At 52.6% G+C, this 22,506-nt stretch overlaps 1 protein-coding gene across 1 annotated transcript; it reads left to right on the forward strand.

Moving 5' to 3' along the window:
- The first annotated feature begins 319 nt into the window (after positions 1–319).
- Positions 320–21,854, forward strand: Hhipl1 (HHIP like 1). Its single transcript, XM_032908398.1, has 9 exons — positions 320–592; positions 5,621–6,267; positions 10,058–10,201; positions 12,253–12,581; positions 13,147–13,273; positions 13,529–13,674; positions 15,155–15,236; positions 19,352–19,434; positions 21,272–21,854. The coding sequence occupies exons 1-9, from the start codon at positions 320–322 to the stop codon at positions 21,814–21,816; spliced, it is 2,376 nt and encodes a 791-aa protein (XP_032764289.1). The 3' UTR covers positions 21,817–21,854.
- Positions 21,855–22,506: the final 652 nt, after the last annotated feature.

Consider the following 22,506-nt stretch of genomic DNA (forward strand, 5'->3'; position numbering starts at 1 on the left):
TCCCAGACGCCAGCGCCAGGTCACTGCCCTTGAATTTGGAAAGGCTGCGGCCAGGAGGAGGGGGCTGCCCGCAGAGCGGGAGCCAGACTTTGTCGTGCTCCTCCAGTCTTGCAGAGTGTTCCCACGCAGAGGTGACCTCGAGCGAGGGGAGTTCCCGGACCCTAGGCCTGCGGGGCGAATCCACGGATTTCTCTGTGATCTCCCGGGAGGGTACAAGCAAGGCTGGAGGCGGGCGCTCGGGTGCGGCCAGCGGCTCCCGAGGGGCTCACCGGCAGGGCTGGCTGGCCTTTGGCTGCTGCTGCTGCAGATCGCCAGGCTAATGGCTAGACAGAGGACTGTGGCCGGGATCGGGCCCGGGGCCCTGCTGGCTCTGCGCGCTCTGCTGGCCGCCGCGCACCCGCAGTGCTTGGACTTCAGGCCGCCCTTCCGGCCGCCGCAGCCGCTGAGCTTCTGCGCGCAGTACTCCGCCTTCGGTTGCTGCACGGCGGAGCAGGACGCGGCGCTGGCCCGGCGCTTCCGGGCCCTGGAGACCCGCATGGATGCCGGGGTGTGGGCGACGTGTGCCGGCTACGCACTGGACCTGCTGTGCCAGGTGAGCCGGCGCGCGGCGGCGGGGACACGTGGGGCACTGGTCGCTGGCGTGGGTGGGGGCGGAGCGGGGATGGCATCTCCAGAAGAGCAATATTCAGGAGTGGGTCCCAGACTCCGAGGGGATGGCAACCCCACAGGCATGATGAGACTTAGGAGTGGGTCCTGAACTTTGGAGGTGATGGCAGTCACAGGGGTGAGGATCAGGAGTGGTCCGGGACTTTGGAGCTTGGGGTCCAAGAGGGAGTGACTTGGTATCAGGTGGGAAGACCGGCATCCCAGGCTAGCTGTTGTGATTCATTTGCTTTGCAAAGATGTTGGGCCTTTTGGGAGCCTCAATTCTTAGAGACTAGAGACTCCCATTCTCTGGGACACTCTGAAGCTGACCCCAGCGCCCCACTGCAGAGAGCTCCGTCTCTGTCAGGTACCAGGATGAAGTCGTTGCTAGGCCGAGGAAGGCAGGATGGCAAGAGGTTGTAGCCAGTATGGGGCCTGACTTTGTCAGCAGCCTGGGGATTGCCGATCCCGATGAGGACCCTTTCTCAGTCAGAGCGAAAGGAGCATTCCTCAGGGCCAGGGTGCTTAGAGCACCCACCTTGCTTTTTTTGCCGCTGTCCTCCTCACCTGGTAGAGTCTCTTCCCAGACTCCCTTACTCCTCTCATTTCCCCTGAGAGTGAAGCCCTTCGATCCACGCTGACCTATCACTTCCCTTCTGTTGATGTGGAGTATCCTGCCTGATTGATCTGATTGCAGGAATGCCAGCCAGCCAGGGAAACCCCAAGGTGGACCCTAACCCAAGACTATAAAGTGAAGGATACATGAGTGGACACCCCTACCATCACCCTGAGCTCCCCGAAGTTCCGACTCCAGCCAGCAGGGGGCAGCCTGGAGAAGACTCCAAGGGCGGACTTGGAGTTTAATAGCATTGCTTCTTGTGACTGTGAACTTGAGAGGTTCACGGCTGTCTTTTCAATTACATTATCTTTAAAACGGGGACAGATTTCTACCCCTCACCCCATGCCATGGAGATTAGACTGCACAGGCAGAGCGGTTCAATTGGAGTTTGTAGGTAAATTCCTCCAGCGTTTATTGCTGGCCTAGAGGGGGTGGGGGGGATCAGGGCTGCTTCAGAAAAGGCAAGCACTTGACCGGTGGTGACATGGCCCAGAGGTAGGGTCAAAAGACCTGGACCACACTCAATGTCCTTGTGAGAAAAGGAGGTGCTGGGAGGTAAGGAGAAGGTGGAAGGGAGACCACAGTATTCTAGGGTGTTCTGTTCATCTTGGAAAGGGGTTCTACCAAGCCAACACCCACACTTGGTGCACCCCAAGAGAGACAGAGGGTGTGGTGGACCAGTCACCTCTCTCCCCATCCTGGAAGTCCACCCAAACAGGCCCATCGGCCTCCCTGCAGCACCCAGATCAGTAGCAGGAATCCTGCACCCGGGCCGTGCTTACTTATAGGGTGCTCACCATTTGCTGGGCCCAGCATGGCAAAGGGGATGGACAGGACCCGAGAGGAGGAAGGAGCCAATCCTGAGGCTGTTTGCTGGCAGAAGGCTCCTCTTTTTCCTTGGGAAACTGCCCAAAATGGCCTGGCCTGAGAAGTCTGTGGTAGAGCGTCTGCTCATACCTCCAGTGTGGCGTCTCTGGGGGTGACCTCATGTCTGGACTGAGTTTGCATCAGGCGGTCTGCCAAGACTGTGGTGTGGTCTCCCTGAGGGGTCCCAGGAGAGTGTGGGAGTGCCATTGTCATTGCCTCCCAAGGACCCTTACCTACAGGTTCCCGTGAATGATCATTCAAGACGTTCGAATGTCTCGTGGAGGCAGAAGGTTCCTTCCTGAGACTTTGCCATCCTCTGGGAAAATGTGTCAGGCAATGGTTGCACCTGGCGACCTCAGTGTGACTGGCGTGTGGCTCACACGTGGCTAACTTCTCTGAAGCTGGATGCCTGAGTTCACTGGCGGGAGTTCACCTGAGTACTAACCCATGGAAACGTTAAGAGGCTCACACAGTCAACAGACGTGTCCCTAGAGCCAGAGAGGAGTTGGTTCTGTGCTGCTGGGCCCAGAGGCAGTTGCAAGTCACAGACATAGCCTCAAAAGCCTCTTCATTCATTTCAGGACAGACAGACAGACAGACAGACAGACCGACAGACATGCAACCAAGAGACTATCTGTAGGTACTAGGGTAAACAGCGAAAAGCCCTCAAAAATCTGGGACATCCCGGAAGAGTGACCACTGAGCCACCCCCTCAGGGTTCATTTCCTGTGAACACGTGCTAAGCAAACACATGGCGTCTCAACTGTGCATTGCTCTCAACAACTCTATGAGGTTGGAGTTCTTTTCCTCCTTTATAGCTAGGGACCTAGGCACAGAGAGGAAAGGAGTTTGCCAAACATCACACATGGAACACAAACCCTGGCTCCAAAGCCCTTCATGTAGCCATTTCAAAACACGGTCTCCTGCCCTGAAGCCAAAGCGTGTGTTAGACCCTGGGTTGTCTGCCCTCGAGGGCCTCATGGTGTGTGAGGTTGACAGCTGGCAAAGGGATAATTGAGTCCCAGCCAGGCAGAGCAGCCAAGACACCTCTGGGGAGGCAGGGGTGATGGAAGGAAGAGGAATCTTCACTTCCAGAAGTGAGGAATTACCAGGAGAAGAGCCTATGTGTGACTCAGATTGTCATGAGCACCCAGGGGCAGGAGCCTGCCCTGGGAGAAGGAGGAGGCTTGTGGGGTGGGCGTCGCATCATGAATAGGCGTTTGCCAGATGTGGAAGTGAGGGAGGGAGGAACATCCCACAGACGGAACATTGTGTACGAGACTCAGTCTTCCCTGCAGGGGGGGGGGGGAGGAGTGGCTAAGAAGACTTCGGGACTTGTGTGGCCATGAGTCATGAGTGTCAGTAACTGGTCTGTGGCAACCTGGGGGCCACTAGGTGGCAGGCATCTTGTCCCTGTAGATGCCTCACATGAGGTCCAGTGGCTGACTATCCTCTCTGCCAGCATTTGTCATTTACTAATTCTGGCTAGTTCTGGTCTGAGCCTTCCATTCACACTGCATGTAAGGAAGACTAGAGAGAGACTGCAGGTAAAAGACCGCTTGACTCAGTGGTTACTATGAGGGTACATGCCAAGGCTCTCGCCAGGTTCCCAGAGCCCCTGTGCTTATATGTGCGACCACTGGAGTCACAGAGACACTGTCCCGCAAAGAGGAACGGAAGCTTGCGTGTCCTCTCAGGTTTCCCCATGGCCACTGCTGACCCACAGTAGCATCCAGAGGCTCACAGGAGAGCTGGCCTTGCATAGTCCAAGGTTTAGCCATCTGGCCTGTCATCCCCAGAGTGCAGAGTGCCATATAAGATATGACACTTCAGTCAGGGACAGGGGCTGACCAGAGATGCCAAGGACAATACAGAGCCTTTAGCTTGTCAAGCGAGACTCAGCCTACAGTAACGGGCCACAGGACGACTGGAGCTTTAACTGTAGGTAGCCTGACCTGGAGGTTAGCTGTCCTCTTGCTTTCCTCAAAGGTCTCCTGCTACAGCCTAGCCTGGTCTTCTGGTGAGAGAAGGCAGTGTATGGTTTCCACTGTCTCCTCTGTTTAGGAATTACACCTATGAGGTCTCTGGGCATCTAGAGCTGAGTCAGCTCCGGGGTTGTGGGAGTGGCAATAAAGATCTGTCATGGGCTGGAGAGGTGGCTCAGAGATTAAGAGCACCGACTGGTCTTCCAGAGGTCCTGAGTTCAAATCCCAGCACCCACATGGTGGCTCACAACCATCTGAAATGAGATCCCATGCCCTCATATACATAAAATAAATAAATAAGTGTTTTTAAAAAAAAATATCTGTCACACCAGAGAGGAGCAACCACAGTGTGAAGAACTCCACAGAGGGGTCCTCAGAGAGCATGGGTTTGGGGGAGTTTTATGGCAGGCAGGACACAGAAATGGTCTGGAAGGGGGCCATGTGACTGACTCCCACAGGACCAGCTAGCTGCAAGGTAGGACTGTCTAGGGCAGGATGGGCGAAGGAGCCATTATCTAGGCACACACTCCTGTTTGTGACCCCAGGCTTGCTCCCCGAGGCAGTGACTTTCCTCCCGTGTAGGGCCCAGGTGGGGTCCACAGCATCTCAGGAATGGGGAGGCCTGCATGGCAGAAAGTGATGAATTCTACCTGTCCCAGGCAGAGCCAGGGACTCTGAAAGCTCTCTGATCTGCCCAAGGAGATTCATCAATCGGACAGATTAATTCTGTGCTGGTAGCTTCAATAAAGAGAGATTCCGGCTCCTGCTGGAAGGAGCTGAGTCTGAGGGCGGGATAGATGGTGGGGAGTACCCTGGCGCGTCATAGCCTCACCCCCCACACAGGTACTACGCACATGTTGGCTGTCTAGTTTCAGAGATAGTAGGGTAGACCTGAGACCAGACCCAGATGCCTCCATGAGCTGCTAACCCGGGCATATCACTGAACAGCTCTGGGGGCCGTGATTCTCAGTTTCCCTCCTGTGAATGACTCAAACACTGAATGGAGTAGAGTGCTTGCCTAGCAAGCGCAAGGCCCTGGGTTCGGTCCTCAGCTCCGGAAAAAAAGAAAAAGAAAAAAAAAAAAACCAAAAAGAAAAAACACTGAAAGGATAAAAGATGGGGTGTTTTTGACACAGGCACACTAAGGCTGCCAGAAGGTAGGCAAGGTAAACTATTTACCTGTCCCCACACCATTTGCTGTGCCCTGCCCAGGTTTCTGTGAGAGTCTGGGATAGTGCATCGCAGACCAAAGCCTCTTACCTTGACAGAATGCACATTCCGATGAAGACTGGTAATTAACAAGCGGAATGTTACCTTTTGGTATGGTGAAGGTTCATGGTGAGTTTCTTGGGCTTTGTTTAACTAAGTGGTCAGAGGCCAGGAAGTAACGCAGGGAGGTCTGGAGGGGAAGGTCAGATCTTAGGAAGTGACCCAAAAGCAAGGAGTAAATTGTGTAGGTGCGGGCTTCCCACCCTGGCGTCTCTGAGCCCTCCCGTCTCCACAGGAATGCTCGCCCTACGCAGCCCATCTCTATGATGCCGAGGATCCGGCCACCCCACTTCGGACAGTGCCTGGTCTATGTGAGGATTATTGCCTGGACATGTGGCAGACCTGCCGAGGCCTCTTTCGACACCTTTCCCCTGACCGTGAGCTCTGGGCCCTGGAGAGTAACCGTGCCAAATTATGCCGCTACCTGTCTCTAGATGACACGGACTACTGTTTCCCAAGCCTGCTGGTCAACGAGAACCTCAACTCGAACCTGGGCCGTGTAGTGGCTGATGCCAAGGGCTGCCTGCAGCTGTGTTTGGAGGAGGTGGCCAATGGACTTCGAAACCCGGTGGCCATGGTACACGCTGGGGACGGCAGCCACCGCTTCTTCGTGGCAGAGCAGGTGGGGCTGGTGTGGACCTACCTGCCTGACCGCTCCCGCCTGGAGAAGCCCTTCCTGAATGTGAGCCAGGCAGTGCTTACGTCACCCTGGGAAGGAGATGAGCGTGGCTTCCTGGGCCTTGCCTTCCACCCCCGCTTCCCGCATCCCAGCAAGCTCTATGTCTACTATTCTGTGGGGGTCGGCTTCAGAGAGTGGATCCGTATCAGCGAGTTCAGAATCTCAGAGGATGATGAGAACACCGTGGATCACGGCTCAGAGAGGTCGCTTTCTGGGAGCCCCAGCCAAGGGAGGGCTGATGGTCACATGGGAGGCTGCGTGACACACACTGCTGTGGCTGCGCTAGTGTGCCTGTCTTAAATGCTGTGGATACTTAACACCACTGTGTGTGTGTGTGTGTGTGTGTGCATGAGAGTGAGATTTTGTGTGTGTGAGAGGGCAGAGGGAATGTGTGTGTGGGCTGAGGGAGAGAGGAATGTTTTGCAAAACAGACAGGGGTCATGTGTGTGTGTGACCTGAGAGAGAGATGTGTGTGTGTGTGTGGCAGGCTCTAGAGACAGCTGTGTCATCTGGCTTGTAAAAGAGATGTGTGTCACAGCTAGAGTGAGAAAGAGACCTGTGGTCACATTGAGAGAGAGAGCAGAGCTGGAGTCCTGGTCTGCTCAGGAAGGGCATCCAGCTACTGGGTTGGGATCAGAATGCTGACATTCTTGATCAACATGGTAGCATGGGTCCTTTCTCCTGACCCAGACCAGGACTCTCAACTTGGATGCTCACCTCTCTCTCATGACCTCTCAGGTCTCTTTCTCTCTGAGCTCTCTCTCTCCAGTTTCTCTCAGATGAAATCTGTCTCTCTCTCAGAATATGAGAGATTCATCTCTGTCTCTCCTCACACGGGGACATGACCCCGCCCTGTCTGTTTTTGCACAAAAATCATCTCTCTCTCTCTCCCCATTCCCCCAGTTAGTTCTCTCTCTCTCTCTCTCTCTCTCTCTCTCTCTCTCTCTTCTTTCTCTCTCAGTGTCTTTCAGTCTTTCTCCTTCCCTATCTCCCTCCCTGCTTCTGCCTCTCAGTCTTTCTCCCTTCCTGTCTCCCTCTTTGTCTCTGTCTCTGTCTTTTTGTCTGTCTGTCTGTCTCTCCTTGTGTATCCCAGGCTGCCCTTAAACTTCCTATGTAGCCTATCCCTCTCTGTGTCTCTGCCTTCCATGTAGAGGGATTACAGGCATTGGCGACCCTGTCCAGCTCTTATCCCATTTAATCTGCTCCTACCCTAGACCCCCAGGGCCTGTAGAACCTACTTATCAGTATTTATATCTCTACTGTTCAGAGGGGTTGAACTGGCTTGGTCAGGTTGTTCCAGAGATTCTCCCAGGCAGAAGTGGAACTGAAAATAAGAGTCTTAAGGATTCTGGGAGGTCAGCCTAGGGAAGGTGGCAATGAGCCTGGGCCACTGGAGGAAGACATTACCTCTTCCTATGGCTGGAGGGACCCAGGGAGAAATGAGGTGTTGTAGCCCCCGAACTGTGGGGCAGGTCTGGTTGGAGGCCAACCTGACTACAGCCATAGTGGAGGGGCAGAGCTGTGGTCAGAAACACAAAAACACCAGCCCCACAACTGGCTCTCCTAATGCCTTCTATTGGCTGATACTGTTCCGTTAGCAAAGGAGCATGGGAAATGTAGTTCAGTGACAGTGACTGTCTCTAACCTCAAGTAGAGGGCAAGCAGGATCAGGTGTGTTGGTGAAAAGGCACATCAAAAGCCACCATGCAGTTGATGAAACTGCTAAGTGCTGACGTTCGACATACAGAAAAGAGAAACGGCATAAAAATGGGAACTTTGAGGGTCAGACATCTTGTCTTAGAGCCTTAGTTTTGACTCGAGTTATCTGGCAGCCAGAGGATAAAAGGGAAAACAGAATTTTCACAATTACACCCAAGCCTGAGAGACTGCTTCTCAATGGGAAAAAGTTTGTCCCGTGGACCTGACAGAGGAGAGGTGGAGCATGAAAGCCTGTGTCTCCCATAGAGACATAAAAATGGCTCACGATAAAAGCTGAAGCTGGAAACTGAGTGGTTGGTACATTCCCAGTAATAGCAGCTCTTAGGAAGTGGAGGCGGCAGGATCCGGAGGGTCAGGCGGCTCGAGAGCTTCCAGAGGTCCTGAGTTCAATTCCCAGCAACCACTTGGTGGCTTACAACCATCTATAATGAGACCTGGTGCCCTCTTCTGCTGTGCAGACATATATGCAGGCAGAACACTGTGTACATATGAATGAATGAATGAATTTAAAAAACCCAGAGGGTCAGGAGTTCAAAGCCATCCTTGGCAACATAGCATATTCCAGTTAGCATAAGCTACTTGATACCCTGTCTTTAAAAAAAAAATCAAGTAGGTGTGGTGGTATATGCCTTCATTCCCAGCACTATGAGTCAGAAGCAGGTGGATATCTGTGAGTTCAAGGACAGCCTGGTCTACATAGTGAGTTCCAGGGCATCCAGGGATATATAGGGAGATGCTACCTAAAAACAAATGAACAAACATAAATCCCGGAGTTGAAGAGCTAGCTCTGTGGTCAAGAGCATCTGCTGCTCTTCAGTTCCTGAGTTCAGTTTCCCGCACCCACAGGAACAGCTCATAACGGCCTGTAACTTCAGCGCCAGGGGATGCTCTCTTCTAGTACCAGGGGACCCATACACATGGCACACACACACACACACACACACACACACACACACACACACACACACACACAGAGAGAGAGAGAGAGAGAGAGAGAGAGAGAGAGAGAGAGAGAGAGAACATTCATTAATTACATAGAGAACATAAAGAATACAGAGCCACACGTTTTACCCGAGGCATCACCGAGGGTCCTCTGGGCACCTCACACAGAACTTGACTTACTCAGGAGAGGTTGGCATGGCTGGTCGGCTGGAAGGGCCAGGAGTTAGCCACCATTGGTACCCAGGTCAGTTATCAGTGTCTTCCCATGGTTGGAGGAGGTGGGTGACCAGCAGTCTGAGCTGTCCTCTGCTTGAGGGACCCTGAATTTGAAACTCTGTAAAGGTCATATGACCAAGCGAGCTCTCCACAGTCATATGCATCAGCCTTGCCATGGAAGGAACCAGTCAAGATCCGGTTTCTGATGACCTGGACTCTCTGGGTCTTGTTCTGTTGTTTGTTTGTTCTTTTCTTGTTTGCTTGTTTGTTTTGGTTTTTTGTTGCTTTTGTTTTCATAAGGATAATGGGGGTTAGTGCAGTGACTGGCCTTGTGGAATAATATATATATATATAATATAGAATATATAGTGTATAATATATATAATATCATATGTATATTATATATATTACTGGGGCAGGGGGTGTTTAGTACAGGTAATTAACCACGAGCCAGGGAGAGCCAGTGCAGAGACCACCCCTGCTGTATGTGGTTGCTACTGGGATGGAGGAATCAACTGGAGGAGGTGGTGTGACTGTTTCTGCCATTGGCTGAGATGTTCACCTTCGCCACTCTTGTATCTCTGTCCCTGCCACTTCTCGGGACAGAGAGTGGCAGTGTCATCCTTCGTCTTGCCTTCCCCCATCCATGACAGACCCTGATGGAAAGCCAGCTGACTGGGTACAATGAAGGTTTCCTCCAGGGCCACAAGGAGCTTCCAGGGAGTATGAGGCTAAAGGCCTGGCCCACTGCCCCTGAGAAGCCGGTAGCTAACACTCAAGGGTGAAGGTGACACATGCTCTGAGCCACTAGTTGTAGGGTAGGCAGCAAGCTACTGTAGATGGGGAAGTTGGCGAGCTTTCGTTGGGTACCAGGGTTAGAAAGCAGTTGAAAAGCATTAGCCCGGAGTTCTGGTCCCAGCCCTGATGCTGCTGGCCTGTGTGTCCCTGAGTGGGTCACTCAACCATTCTGAGCATCCAGTTTCTTCCTTGACACAGTGTGAATTATCCCTAAACCTGACCTAAGTGCTACAAGAGATACAAAGTCTTTTCCACTGCAAGTTTGGGGGCTACCATTTGGAAGGTGTTTTTATGGAGGGGGTACTTATCTTTCTTTAGGATAATCCTGGAGATTGAAGAACCAGCTTCCAACCACAATGGGGGCCAGCTGCTCTTTGGAGATGACGGATTCCTCTACATCTTTACTGGAGACGGCGGGATGGCTGGAGACCCCTTTGGGAAGTTTGGAAACGCTCAAAACAAGTATGCCCTGCTTCTGCCCAGCCGAGGCTTCAGTTTGCACACGGAGCACAGTCTCCTGTTCCTAAGGGGTTTCTGGAGGGAGAACTTCTGTCCCACCACACAGAGCAGGGTGGTAACCTGCAGTTAGCTGGAACCTCAGCTAAGTCAGTTACTGTGAGGACAATGACAAGCTCAGTGGGAGACTTGTCCTGAGAAAAGAAGGTGCCAGCAGTTGACAAGGGCCAGGCACAGTGCCCGTTTTCACAGACACAGGAGAAGTGATAGCAATGAGCCTTTGGGAGGATGGGGTTTCCTCCGAGGCGAGCGCTGGCCTGTCCGAGGTGAGCGGTGAGCGCTGGCCTGTGGGCCTTGCTGGCATAAAGGCAGAGTGTATTCCCATAAGAGACGAGTGAAGTCTCATCTTCATCATCCCGTTTTGAGCAAACGGCCTGGCCTTCTCCTTTCATGTGTGCGTGTGTGCATACACATAAACACACACACACACACCATGTACACAGGCATGTGCAGGAGGCCCCAGACAGTCTCTTGTTCCTTCAGCGCACGTGCACAGCCTCTCTTGGCCCAGAAAATAACAGTAGGGAGGATGTGTGGGTTACAGTCTGTGGCTTATTCATTCCTGTTTGACAGTGAGAAACATCCAGCCTTTTCGGCTTAGCCATGTGCTTGGAGCAGAGGCTGAGACAGGAAGTGGGGAGTCATGGGTAACTGAGCAGAAGTTAAAAGCATGGGTTTGCTGCTAGGAGTTTGCCTCCTGTAGATCCAGCAGCTGGATGTGGGGTGTGAAGGTGGTGTCCTGGAGCTTCTGGTCACAGGGACTAAGCATTGCCACCGGTCTGGCCTGTTGATCACTGTTGATCACGGAGCTAACAGGACACTTTGTGAGGTTGTTGGAAGTGAGGGAAACACTGGGTTCTACAGCTGTGTGTTAGCCGATAGCTTAATGCAAATGTGTCACCTGAGTTAGCTGCACCAACACAGCCTTGCTGGGCAGGCTGGAGGGAGGAGTCAGCTCGCAAGTGCTAAGAGAGAGGGAGAGCAAAGCAGAAACCACTCTGCAAAGCTGTGTCCCCAGCCCTGGCCCTGTTAACTCCAGGTGGCTTCTAGATCAGTGGTTCTCAACTTTCCTAATGCTGGGACCTTTTTTTTTTTTTTTTTTTTTTTTTAAAGATTTTATTTATTTATATATATAAGTACATTGTAGCTGTCTTCGGACACACCAGAAGAGGGCATCGGATCCTATTACAGATGGTTGTGAGCCACCATGTGGTTGCTGGGAATTGAACTCAGGACCTCTGGAAGAGCAGTCAATGCCCTTAACCGCTGAGCCATCTCTCCAGCCCATGCTGGGACCTTTTAACACAGGTCTTCATGCTGTGGTGACCTCAATCACAAAACTGTTTCGTTGTTACTTCATAACTGTGATCTTGCTACAGTTATGAATAGGAGTGGCTTACAGAGGGGTCGCGACCCACCGATTGAGAACCACTGATTCCCATTGCGTACCACTTTGCTCACGTGATCAATGAAGGCAACAGCTACTTTCCCTCCCTCCTCTCATAGCCGCCAGGAGGTCAGAGCACATGTGCCCCTTCGCCCGACTGTACTTGGTACTATTTAATATAAGTGATTTTCATGGCCTGCGCTTTCGTTCGGTGTCTCGGCGTTTGTGGTTCCCCCGCTATGTGGGAGCACCCGACTGGCTATGAGAAGGACATAAACATGGGCTATTTTTCTAGTGTAATCTTTACCTTATAGCACAGCCATGTGAACAGCAGCACCCAAAATATTACAGCTTAGGATAGTGGGATTCCATAGATGGTTGTGGTATCGAGCTTGGGCTCCTCGGGGCCAGGTGCAGTTGAATGACAAGGTGGGTGGTGGCTTGTCATAGCTCGGGTGCCCGCTATAAAGGGTAGTCTGACCTGAGATAAGCTGCGAGAAGGCAATGCAGCCACAGGAGGTGGGTTAGGGCTTCCAGGAGGGCTAGACACCCTTCCTGCCTCCTGCGCAGATGCAACGTAACCAGCCCGCGCTCTCCTCCCGGGCCGCAGGTCGGCGCTGCTGGGCAAGGTGCTGCGCATCGACGTGGACCGCAAGGAGCGCGGCCTCCCCTACGGTATCCCTCTCGACAACCCGTTCGTGGACGATCCCGGAGCGCGGCCCGAGGTCTATGCCTTAGGCGTGCGTAACATGTGGCGCTGCTCCTTCGACCGCGGAGACCCAGTGTCTGGCACTCACCGTGGCCGCCTGTTCTGCGGGGACGTGGGCCAGAACAAGTACGAGGAGGTGGACCTGGTGGAGCGGGGCCGCAACTACGGCTGGCGCGCTCGCGAGGGCTTCGAGTGCTACGACCGCAAGCTGTGCGCCAACGCCTCCCTCGGTGACCGCGTCCCTGGGGACCTCCAAATGTCTCTGTCCGGTCCTCCCCGTTCCATTAGCTAGATCTCCCCTGGCCCTCTCTGACGCAGACCCTCGACATGGATCCAATCCGACCCACCCCATCTCCTTGGGGACCCCCGACTCGGATAACTCCAGGACCCCAAACCTATAGCCGACATGTCCCACTGCTCTCTGGGTTCATAGACTGAGATCTGTCCCATTCCTCTGAGATCTCCAGTCCAGATCCCACCCCTTTCACTCTGCCTAGTGGCCCTCTGGGAACCCCCTGCCTCACCTTCCCTGGATACCCCACCATCTCTGACCACACTGTTTCCCCCACATCCGTATAGTACTGTCCCCTACCCCTATCTCCTGACTGGCTTTTCCCACTTCAGAGCTCCCTGTACTTAAGGGGTCCCTTCAAGCAACACTTTAGGCTCCTTCTCACCATGCAGCCCCTGCCGAGCTCCTAAAATGACAGTATGCCCCTTTGAGAGCCTTCCTGGCTCAGGTCACTCCAAAGCACTGGGCCTCAGGATGAACTCACTTTCTCATCTGTTCCTCAGATGACGTGCTGCCGATTTTCGCCTACCCGCACAAGCTGGGCAAATCGGTCACGGGAGGCTACGTGTACCGGGGTTGTGAGTACCCCAACCTCAATGGCCTCTACATTTTTGGCGATTTCATGAGCGGGTAAGTAGCCCGCGTGGACTATGCTCTCCCTAACTGGTAAAACGGGGCGTGGTTTTTGTGCGTTTGCTCAGGAGTGGGCCAAATGGGTCTCTCCCTGGGTGAGAAAGTTCGGGTCACTCTTAGTAATGATCCGAATGAATAAATGTGTGCAAAGACGGACAGGTGGATGAACGGGTGTGTGAATAACTGGACAGATGAGTGGATTCCCTTGTGCAACACAGCATCCATGACCTCACAGTTCATCCTCCTTTCCAGGCGACTGATGTCTCTCCGAGAGAACCCAGAGTCAGGCCAGTGGAAGTACAGCGAGGTCTGCATGGGCCGTGGACAGACCTGTGCTTTCCCAGGCCTCATCAACAACTACTACCCATACATCATCTCCTTCGCCGAGGACGAGGCTGGTGAGCACCCAGAGAGCCCTCCATCCTCTGCCCATGCTTGGGACTGTAACCAACTCTGGTCACCCTTCTGGCCTCTGTTGCGAAGGAAACTTAAGAGTGAAATGATTTTGGAGCTGGGGATGGGTGTGTTTCTGGGGCTTGGGCCTTAACTTGCACACTCTTGGGTTAGCACTAGAATCTGTGTTCCAGAACTTCTCCTTTCTTATCTGGAGAACAGAAAGGTGATCCCCCGCCCCCATGGAGGAGTAGATAGATGGGAATGTTAGAGACAGGATGGGTACAAGGCCACAGAGTCAGCTGCAGGAGCAGGAGAGATCTGGAATATGGAATGAAGGCCAGGGAGGGAAGAACTGGTCTCCCGATGGCTCCTGATGGCTCCTGATTGGGCTATTGAGGAAAGTCTGCTGTCATTTCAAAGCAGGCAGATACAGCCTTCTAGCCTGTCACTGGACCTTACATTCCCAGCACTTGATGCATTTGACGTAGGGGACAGAGGGGGGAAGGGAGAAAAGAAGGGATCCCACTTCAGCATCCTGCCTTGTCCTTGGCCCTGGGATTGTTCCCTGACAAAAGGCCAGGGGCCCCCAGCAGGCCTCGGTGCAGGCTTGTTGAGGTTACCAGGCAACGCTCACCACCGGCCTTTGGAGGGGTATCCCCTGCAGGGCCCAGTGCCCAAAGCCCCCAGGGCCTAGTCTGGGAAACCTTTGTTGAACTGACAACCTCCCCTCCTCATTAGAATGTGAATTTCCCAAGGGGCAGCCCCAGTCCCAGCCTCGACGCTAAGCTCGCTCAGCCCTTGGAAGCTTTTTCTTTTGGTCAGTAGGGGGTTAACGATGATTTAGAAGCAGCCTCCTCCCACCCCCCAGTGCAGTCTGGAAGGAAGGTGCAATTCTCAAGGGCCTGTCCTCAGTCTTTTGAATGACACTGAATGACAGAGAACCAGGAGGAGGCGCTTGTGAGCTGGCCAGCCCGAGGACAGCCTGGCATAGCAAAACAGCCTCTCCCGGCTCCCGCCATGTATTTCAGACACATTGGATGGTGCTGTAAGGACCTCTGCTGACCCAGTAACCTTCAGGCACATTCGAAGCATAGACACCAAGAGGACAGGGTCACCGAAGCAGCATTGGCCGCCTCGGCATGGTCCTTATGCACACACGGAATATGAAAGCTGAGCCTCACATGGCCGTAGCTAGCAGAATAGCCTGGTCAAACTCTATCCAAGCAGGGAACAGGGGAATGGTAGTTGGTGGTGGGAACTTCTATGAGGCCAGGCACGGTGAGACATGGGGGGTGGGGTGGGCTGTGCTGCAGAGGATCAAGGCATCCTGAGGTGTTAGGTGGGCAAAACACCCCTCAGGGTCTGTGGAGGTCAGGGTTGGGGGGTCAGATTCTGAGCCTGAGGGGAGACTGGGTGTGGCAGGGCTGCCAACATTTGGTTGCAGGCAGTTTTCACCCTCATTGCCTTGTTCCCTGTTCAAAGGGGAGCTGTACTTCATGTCCACCGGTGTGCCCAGTGCCACAGCTGCACGAGGGGTTATCTACAAAGTGACCGATCCCTCCAGGTGAGTCCCTGAACTGGGCTTTGGCCCATATTGTCTGCAGAAACAGTAAATTCCTCCATCTTCCACCTACTCCCATATCCCCTTAGTTCTTGCTGTGAGACTCTCTCCTTGGTCGGAGGCCTAAACTGACTCCTGTATGACATATGCTCCCCATTGGATGAGTAGAGGGGAGTGACAGGCCCTAACCGTTGGCAGCATGACTATGGGTATAAACCTGTGGCCTCCAGGTGCTTTCCCTGTCTTACTTGCTCTCTTGTCCTCACTCCGTTGTCATCTCGTGGCCTTGGAATTGTCCATGTCTCCAGGGTGAAAAGGCTTTGTCTCCTCACCCCAGTCATACCCCTCAGGTCGAGAATGGCACAGAGCAGACACTAGAGTGTGTTTAATGAATGACTTCATGATGGCCCTTGTAGAGCCCTTTCTTTTTTTTTTTTTTTGTAAATTTTGGTCTCTTAAGCAGAGTAGCCAGCTACTTTGAAGCACAGTAGGTTGAGAGAAGTTGTAATACACACGTTGAGCCTAAACCTTTGTTTTTCAGCCAGGCATAGCAGTATATACACTTGTAACCCTAGCTATTTAGGGGCCTGGGACAGGAGGATTGCAAGTTTGAGGCCAGCTTCTGAGAGTCCTAGGCTAGCCTAGGCAATTAAGTAAGATCCAGTCTCAAAGAGATAGATAGATAGATAGATAGATAGATAGATAGATAGATAGATAGATAGATAGATAGATAGAGATAGAGACAGAGACAGACAGAGAGAGAGGAGAGACAGACATACTGGACTTGTCTAGCATACACAAGGCCTTGGGTTAGCTATCCAGTTCATTTTTGCTGTTACAGTCAGTGTAGAAAACAAAGTTTACTACAGGCTAGCATGAGGCACTCCCGGGAGCCAGCGGTGCCACTACAGAGGAGAATGCTTCCCCAGATCGAGAGTGATCAAGAGGTCAGTGAGTGGCCAGAGAGGTCATTGCGTAATGCACGTTCTCAAGGGGTCAGCGTGAAGGATGACTAGGGTGCTCTTGTGCCAGCCTAATCTTTTTTTTTTTTTTTTTTCGGAGCTGGGGACCGAACCCAGGGCCTTGCGCATGCTAGGCAAGCGCTCTACCACTGAGCTAAATCCCCAACCCCATGCCAGCCTAATCTTTAGACAAGTTTTGTGCTGTTGCCTAACGTCTCTAAAACCAACAGCTTCTGGAGGGGCAGTTTATTAGACAGATGATATCGGGCTTGCTTACAGTAAGTGTGCGTGTGTGAATGAATGTGCATGTGTATGTTTGTGTGCCTGGGTGTGCCTGTGTGCATGTGTGTGCATGTGCATGTATGTATGTGGGTGCACATGCAGGTAGAGGCCAGGGGTCAACAAAGGTGGTTGTCTCCCACTTTTGCTCCCCACTTTACATATTGAGGCAGGGTCTTTCTCTTGAACCTCACTATTTGGAAGTCTGGCTTGCTTTAGGGATTCCCTGTCTCCACTTGGGATTACAAACATTATGTCAACCTTGTATTTACACGAGTCCTGGGGTCCCAAGTCCAGGTCTCACTCTTGTGTGACAAGTGCTTTACACACTGAGTCACCTCCCTAGGTTCCCAGATTAACATTTTTTTTGGATACAGGTTCTCTCTATTATGTATCTATGGTTGTATTTGAATCCTCTATGTAGACCAGGCTGTCCTTGAACTCACAGAGACCCACTTGCCTATGTCTCCCAAGTGCTGTGATTAAACGTGTGTACACTACACCTGGTTAAACGTATTATTATTGTTGTTGTTGTTTATTTTTTAAGATTTTATTTATTTGTTTTATCTATGTGAGTACACTGTAGCTGTCTTCAGACACACCAGAAGAAGGCATCAGATCCCATCACAGATGGTTGTGAGCCACCATGTGGTGGCTGGGAATTGAACTCAGGACCTCTGGAAGAGCAGTCAGTGCTCTCAACTGCTGAACCATCTCTCCAGCCCCCAAACTTATTATTTTTAACCCCACCCTATGCCCAGTGTGGGTGTATTATGTATGTGAGTGCAGGCATTCACATGATATGTCCTGAGAGGATACCTCATATATATATATATATATATGGAATATATTATAATTTATTATTATTATTGTTGTTGTCGTTTTGTTTTTGCAAGACAGGGTTTATCTGTGTAGCCCTGGCTATTCTGGAGCTCATTCTATAGACCAGGCTGGCCTTGAACTCACAGAGGTCCACCTGCCTCTGCCTCCTGAGTGCTGGGATTAAAGGTGTATATCACCTTTTTTTTTTTTTTTTTTTGTTTAGTCTAGGCTGGCTTTGAATTCCTCATGCTTCTGCCTCTAATTCAGGATGCTCCTGGATGCTCCCGGATGCAGTAGACGCTCCCTCTTGATCTCAGGACCCCATCTCTTTTTAGTCAACATTTTTTTTTTTTTTCCCACAGCTTTTGTTGTTTCCAGTCTGCAGGCAGTTTCTCAGACTCCTTGCTCCTCAAACTCTGTGTGTGTGTGTGTGTGTGTGTGTGTGTGTGTGTGTGTGTGTGTGTTATTTTAAATCACGACTGATACAAATTGACAGCCGATGACGTAATGTCTTGTTACAGAAGTCATAAGTACGGGCCCGCCCGTCGTACGCCTCCATCTTGTTTTCCCCAAGGTCTCACCCACTTTCTTATCTGTGACCTCATACTTGGACCACAGTCAGCTCTTATCTCATTTGCTTGTCCCCGAGGAGTGCCATTGTCTCCACATGGCATCATCCCTCTGGAAAGGATGCTAGTCATTGTCTGCTGTCCCTGAGCAATCATCGTCTTTCATGTTGGAAGTTAAGGTTATTTTCGTTTTTAAAAACATTGCTGGGGCTGGAGAGAAGGATTAGTGATTAAGAACACTGGCTGCTCTTCCAGAGGACCTGGGTTAGGTTCCTAGCATTCACACGATGGCTCACAACCATCCAGAACCAGTTTCAGGGACCAGATGCCTCATTCTGCTCCCTGACGGCCCTGTGGGGCCAGCACATGGGGCACAGATGTAAACGTATACAAAACATTCACACATCTTAACTGCTTTCTGACATACTCTCCCTCTTGGTTCATTGTCCCTGGTGTGCAGAAAGGACCCGGGAGGACTTTGGCATTTTCTTGCTCAAGGTCTCGGGGTTAGAGGCAGGCAGAAGTGAGTGAGATTCCTCCCTTGTTCCTTCAACCTTCTCTCTTCCGTTCTCCTCTTATGAAAGAAGTGTGTTTCCTGACACCCACACGCTGACAAGAGGAAAAGGAAGATGGGGGAGGAAGGCCCAGGGGTCACAGCTCCCCCTCTAAACAGAACCCCTATGGTGTTTTGTAGGTAGCATATAAAGACGTTTTTAAAAATGTAATTTCCTTAAGAGATAGGACCCTCCCCTGCTTCCTGGATCTGCCCAACATGCAGACCCAGTGAGAGGTCCGAGTAGAGACCTGGCTGTTATCTCCACCTTTGAGAAGTCTGTGTGCCTTGTAAGAGCTACATGTCCCCTCTAGTGCCAAGTCTTTCTGGGGGCCGCCTCGTCATGTGGCTATTTCAATCCCAGGCGGATAGAACTCCCAATGAAGTCCCGGACCCACGTGGGGACAGTCTTGGAACAGAGTCAGACCCATTCAAAGGATCACAGATCAACAGCCAAAAACCAATTAAAATGGAATTCTGGTCCTTGTGTTTCTGCAGGATAGAGAGGGAGGTTGTTCACACCCTGGCAACCTTTCTCAGACTCTTTTTCTCTGAACGACAGGCCCCAAGACTATGCTGGGCCTGCTGGGGCTAGCTTCCCACAATTCTTCCCTTTTGCTCACCACCTTCTAGCTTGCCTTAACTATCTCTGCACTTCTCCAGAAACCCAGAAACTAGAGGCAGGGAGAGAGACCCTTCTCGAAGTCCCAGGGTGAAGGGGTGGGCAGGAATGGGGCGTTACAAGAGTAGGGTGGGCAGTGTGGTGGTGCGGCTTTAGAGTGACCGGTTAGTAGCTAGACACCAGTTACAGCTGTCCCTGGGCACACCTATCTGGTCCCCTACCCTCTTTGTCCCATGGCAAGGGAAGGTGTTGGGGTTGGGGGTAGGGAGTGAAAGACTGGATCCCGGTCCTGATCTGTGTGTGTTTGGCAGACGGGCGCCTCCAGGGAAATGTAAGATACGCCCTGCTCAGGTGAAAGTGAAGAGTCACCTCATCCCCTTTGTGCCCAAGGAAAGTAAGTATTCTTTGGTGGGAAAAGGGGCTCCTGCTACCCCTCAGGTCAGGCTGGGGCCCAGAGGGACCTAGAAGGTTTCCACTGCCCCTATACCTAACACCATGTCTGACACCTTGGCGAGACCCAGTCAGTGTCAACGGACTGTAAATGCAATGCATTGTTTTGTTTGACAGATCCTTCAACTACCGTCCAGGCAGTGGGTAGACACCCCGGGGGGCTGCAGCCTCAAGTAGAATGGGACAAGAAGAGGGTAGCCGTGTCAGGCAAGAATGCTCAGAGCTCTTGGGAGGATGTCTATCTGCAAGTAAAGGTGTGGGGCCTTTGGGCTGCATCTTCCATAGTTCCATTTTGTCCCTCTTGGTTTAGGGCAGAGGGAGCCATGAGCAAAGCCTGTGTTCCGAAGGCCCCTTAAAGCTGTGAATGACTGGCTGGGCATGGAGTCTTGCGAAAGGGCAGAGGGGGCTGTCCCACTGGGTCCAAGCTAAGTTGGAGCAGTGGCTTGGCATAGTAAGGTCATACCATCTCTTGCATACCAAGAGATGATGGAAATTCATCTGTCCATCTGCTCACTGATTCATCCACATCCCACCCATCAAACCCACCAGCCATCCATTCACTCATAAATTTATCCATCCACCCATCATCATCCATTTACCTATTTGCTCACCCAACCATCAATATACCCATCCATCATCCATCCACTCAACCATTCACACATCAGTGCATCCATCCATCCATCCATCCATCCATCCATCCATCCACTCATGAATCCAGGCATCTATGATCTATCTACCTACTCATTCACCCATTATCCATCTAGGCACCCATCCATCCAAACATGAGTTCATCCACCCACTCATCCAAACATTCACCCACCATCCAACTATTCATGAATCCATCCATCCATCCACTCAACCAACCACCCAACCATCCAGCATTAATCTAGCCATTATCTGTCCGTCCTGCCACCATCCTTCTAGAAAGCCATTATCTCGTCATTATCTATCCATCTACGGTCCATCCATCCACCCTGCTATCATCCATCCAGCAGTCCCTCTGTCATAGAGCTTCTATTGCTTTGATAAAATACCATGATCAAAAGCAACAAAGGCCTCATTTCCACTTAACAACTCTCAGGTCACGGAGAGAAGTCAGGGCAGGAACTCAATGCAGGAGCCTGAAGGCAGGCCGGGAGGAACACTGCTTACTGTCTTGCTTTTGCCCAGCTTGCTTTTTTTATATAACCGAGGACCACTTGCCCAGGGTTAGCACCACCCACAGTGGGACCGGCGCTTTCAAATCAACCATTAATCAAGAAAATGCCTCACAGACATGTAAATCTTTTTTCTTTTCCTCCCTTTTTCCCCCTCTTGAGAGGAGATTTGTCTGTGTAGCCCTGGCTGTTTTGGAACTCACTCTGAAGCTACTGCTAGCATCAATTCCTCCGTGGCTTTTGCTTCTTCGTGGGAAACTGAGGGCAGGAAGCGCTGAGTACTTAGCTCCTGTACGGTGTCCAGGCAACGTCTCCTTATTGTTTCTAAATTTCAGGGTCTTCCCCCTACATTAGGGCAGGGCTTGGGGGCAGTCAGCAGCAGCACAGCACGTGCCTGCCAACCAGGACTTGCTAAGTGACTGAAGAAGTGACTGACACTGTTTAAAGCTGGCATCCTTAGGGGTCAGGGCAAGCGGTCAAACATAGCTGGATCTGTAAGAGGCACCCTAATCTCAGGGTTGGAGTGGAGCCGGACCAGGTGGATCTGTTCTCTGGCACAGGCTGAGGGCTGTGCTTGGCTGGGACAGCCAGTTCCCTCTGACCCCAGGCCTTTTCTCTGTGTAGAGTTCATTCGGACGTCAGAGAGCACTCCGCGCCCCACAGCCCGCGCTCCCACTAAGGCGCCACGCCGGAGGCGCCCCACGGCTGCTCCCCCTGCGCCCACTCTGCGACCAACAAAGCCCGCAAGGCCCACCCGGCGACCAGGAGCCCGGAAGGGAGGCGGGCGACGGCGGGGACGTCCAGGTACCGCAGTTCCCGAACCTCAGAACGGCTCGGTGCGCCTGGTACGGCCCGCAGGCCTGAGCCCGGGCCGGGGCCGCGTGGAAGTGTTCATAGGCGGACGCTGGGGCACGGTGTGCGACGACGCCTGGGACATCAAGGCGGCCGCCGTGGTGTGTCGCCAGCTGGGCTTTGCACACGCGGTGCGAGCCGCCAAGCGCGCGGAGTTTGGCGAAGGCCGGGCGCTGCGGATCTTGCTGGACGACGTGCGCTGCGCGGGCAGCGAGCGCAACCTGCTGGAGTGCGCGCACGCTGGCGTGGGCACGCACAATTGCAAACACGAAGAGGACGCTGGCGTCGAGTGCAGCCACGAAGACCCGGACCTGTAGCCTTACCTCTCCTACCTGGTGGTGCTACCTGGCGAGTGGATCCTTGGGTTTGTGGGCACGCCAATGCAGCACGCAGGAGCCAGGATGGAGGACCCAAAAGGTGGTTCACCTGCACGTGACCTCTGTGTGTGTGTGTGTGTGTGTGTGTGTGTGTGTGTGTGTGTGTGTGTGTGTGTGTGTGTGTTGGCTGAGATCTTGTACCCGTCAGCACTTCGGAGAGCAGCCACTGTTCAGGAACAGCACCAGGCACCAGAACTGCAGGATGTGGTCTGAGAAACATGGCTAGAATGTGGGGCGGTGACCCAGCAGTCCGAGGCACCACGGAAACGAATGGGCAGTCTTAGAGCCACAGAGAGGATTCAAAGGGCCAGGGGGCCTGTGGTCATTTGCTGCCCACCAGAGACCAGGCTGCTGAAAGGAATCAAGTGCCCATGATGGAAGGTAGAGGCCCAGGAGGACCTCTGAACCTATTTGCTGAGCCCTGCAGGCACTCTGGGGAGGATGCTGGCTCCCCTCCATCCCTGAAGGCTGACCCTCATCTATTTCTGGGACAGAAGCTCCCTTAGGCTCGCACTCGGTCCCTTCAGCCCTGATTTGGGGTGGGGGCGGGGCTCTACTTTCATCCTCCACTGTTTCCATCCCCTCCCAGGGGAATCCTCATATTCCTCAGCCTCATGGGCTAAGTAGCCT

Source organism: Rattus rattus, chromosome 7 (genome assembly GCF_011064425.1).
Source record: "Rattus rattus isolate New Zealand chromosome 7, Rrattus_CSIRO_v1, whole genome shotgun sequence".
Lineage (NCBI taxonomy): Eukaryota > Metazoa > Chordata > Mammalia > Rodentia > Muridae > Rattus > Rattus rattus.

Bases quoted from the DNA above. Each gene is read 5' to 3' on its own strand.
- Hhipl1 (XM_032908398.1), top strand. From the start codon at position 320: ATGGCTAGACAGAGGACTGTGGCCGGGATCGGGCCCGGGGCCCTGCTG. The intron at 593-5,620 runs GTGAGCCGGCGC...CCGTCTCCACAG, and splicing joins CACTGGACCTGCTGTGCCAG to GAATGCTCGCCCTACGCAGC. The intron at 13,274-13,528 runs GTAAGTAGCCCG...CCTCCTTTCCAG, and splicing joins TTTGGCGATTTCATGAGCGG to GCGACTGATGTCTCTCCGAG.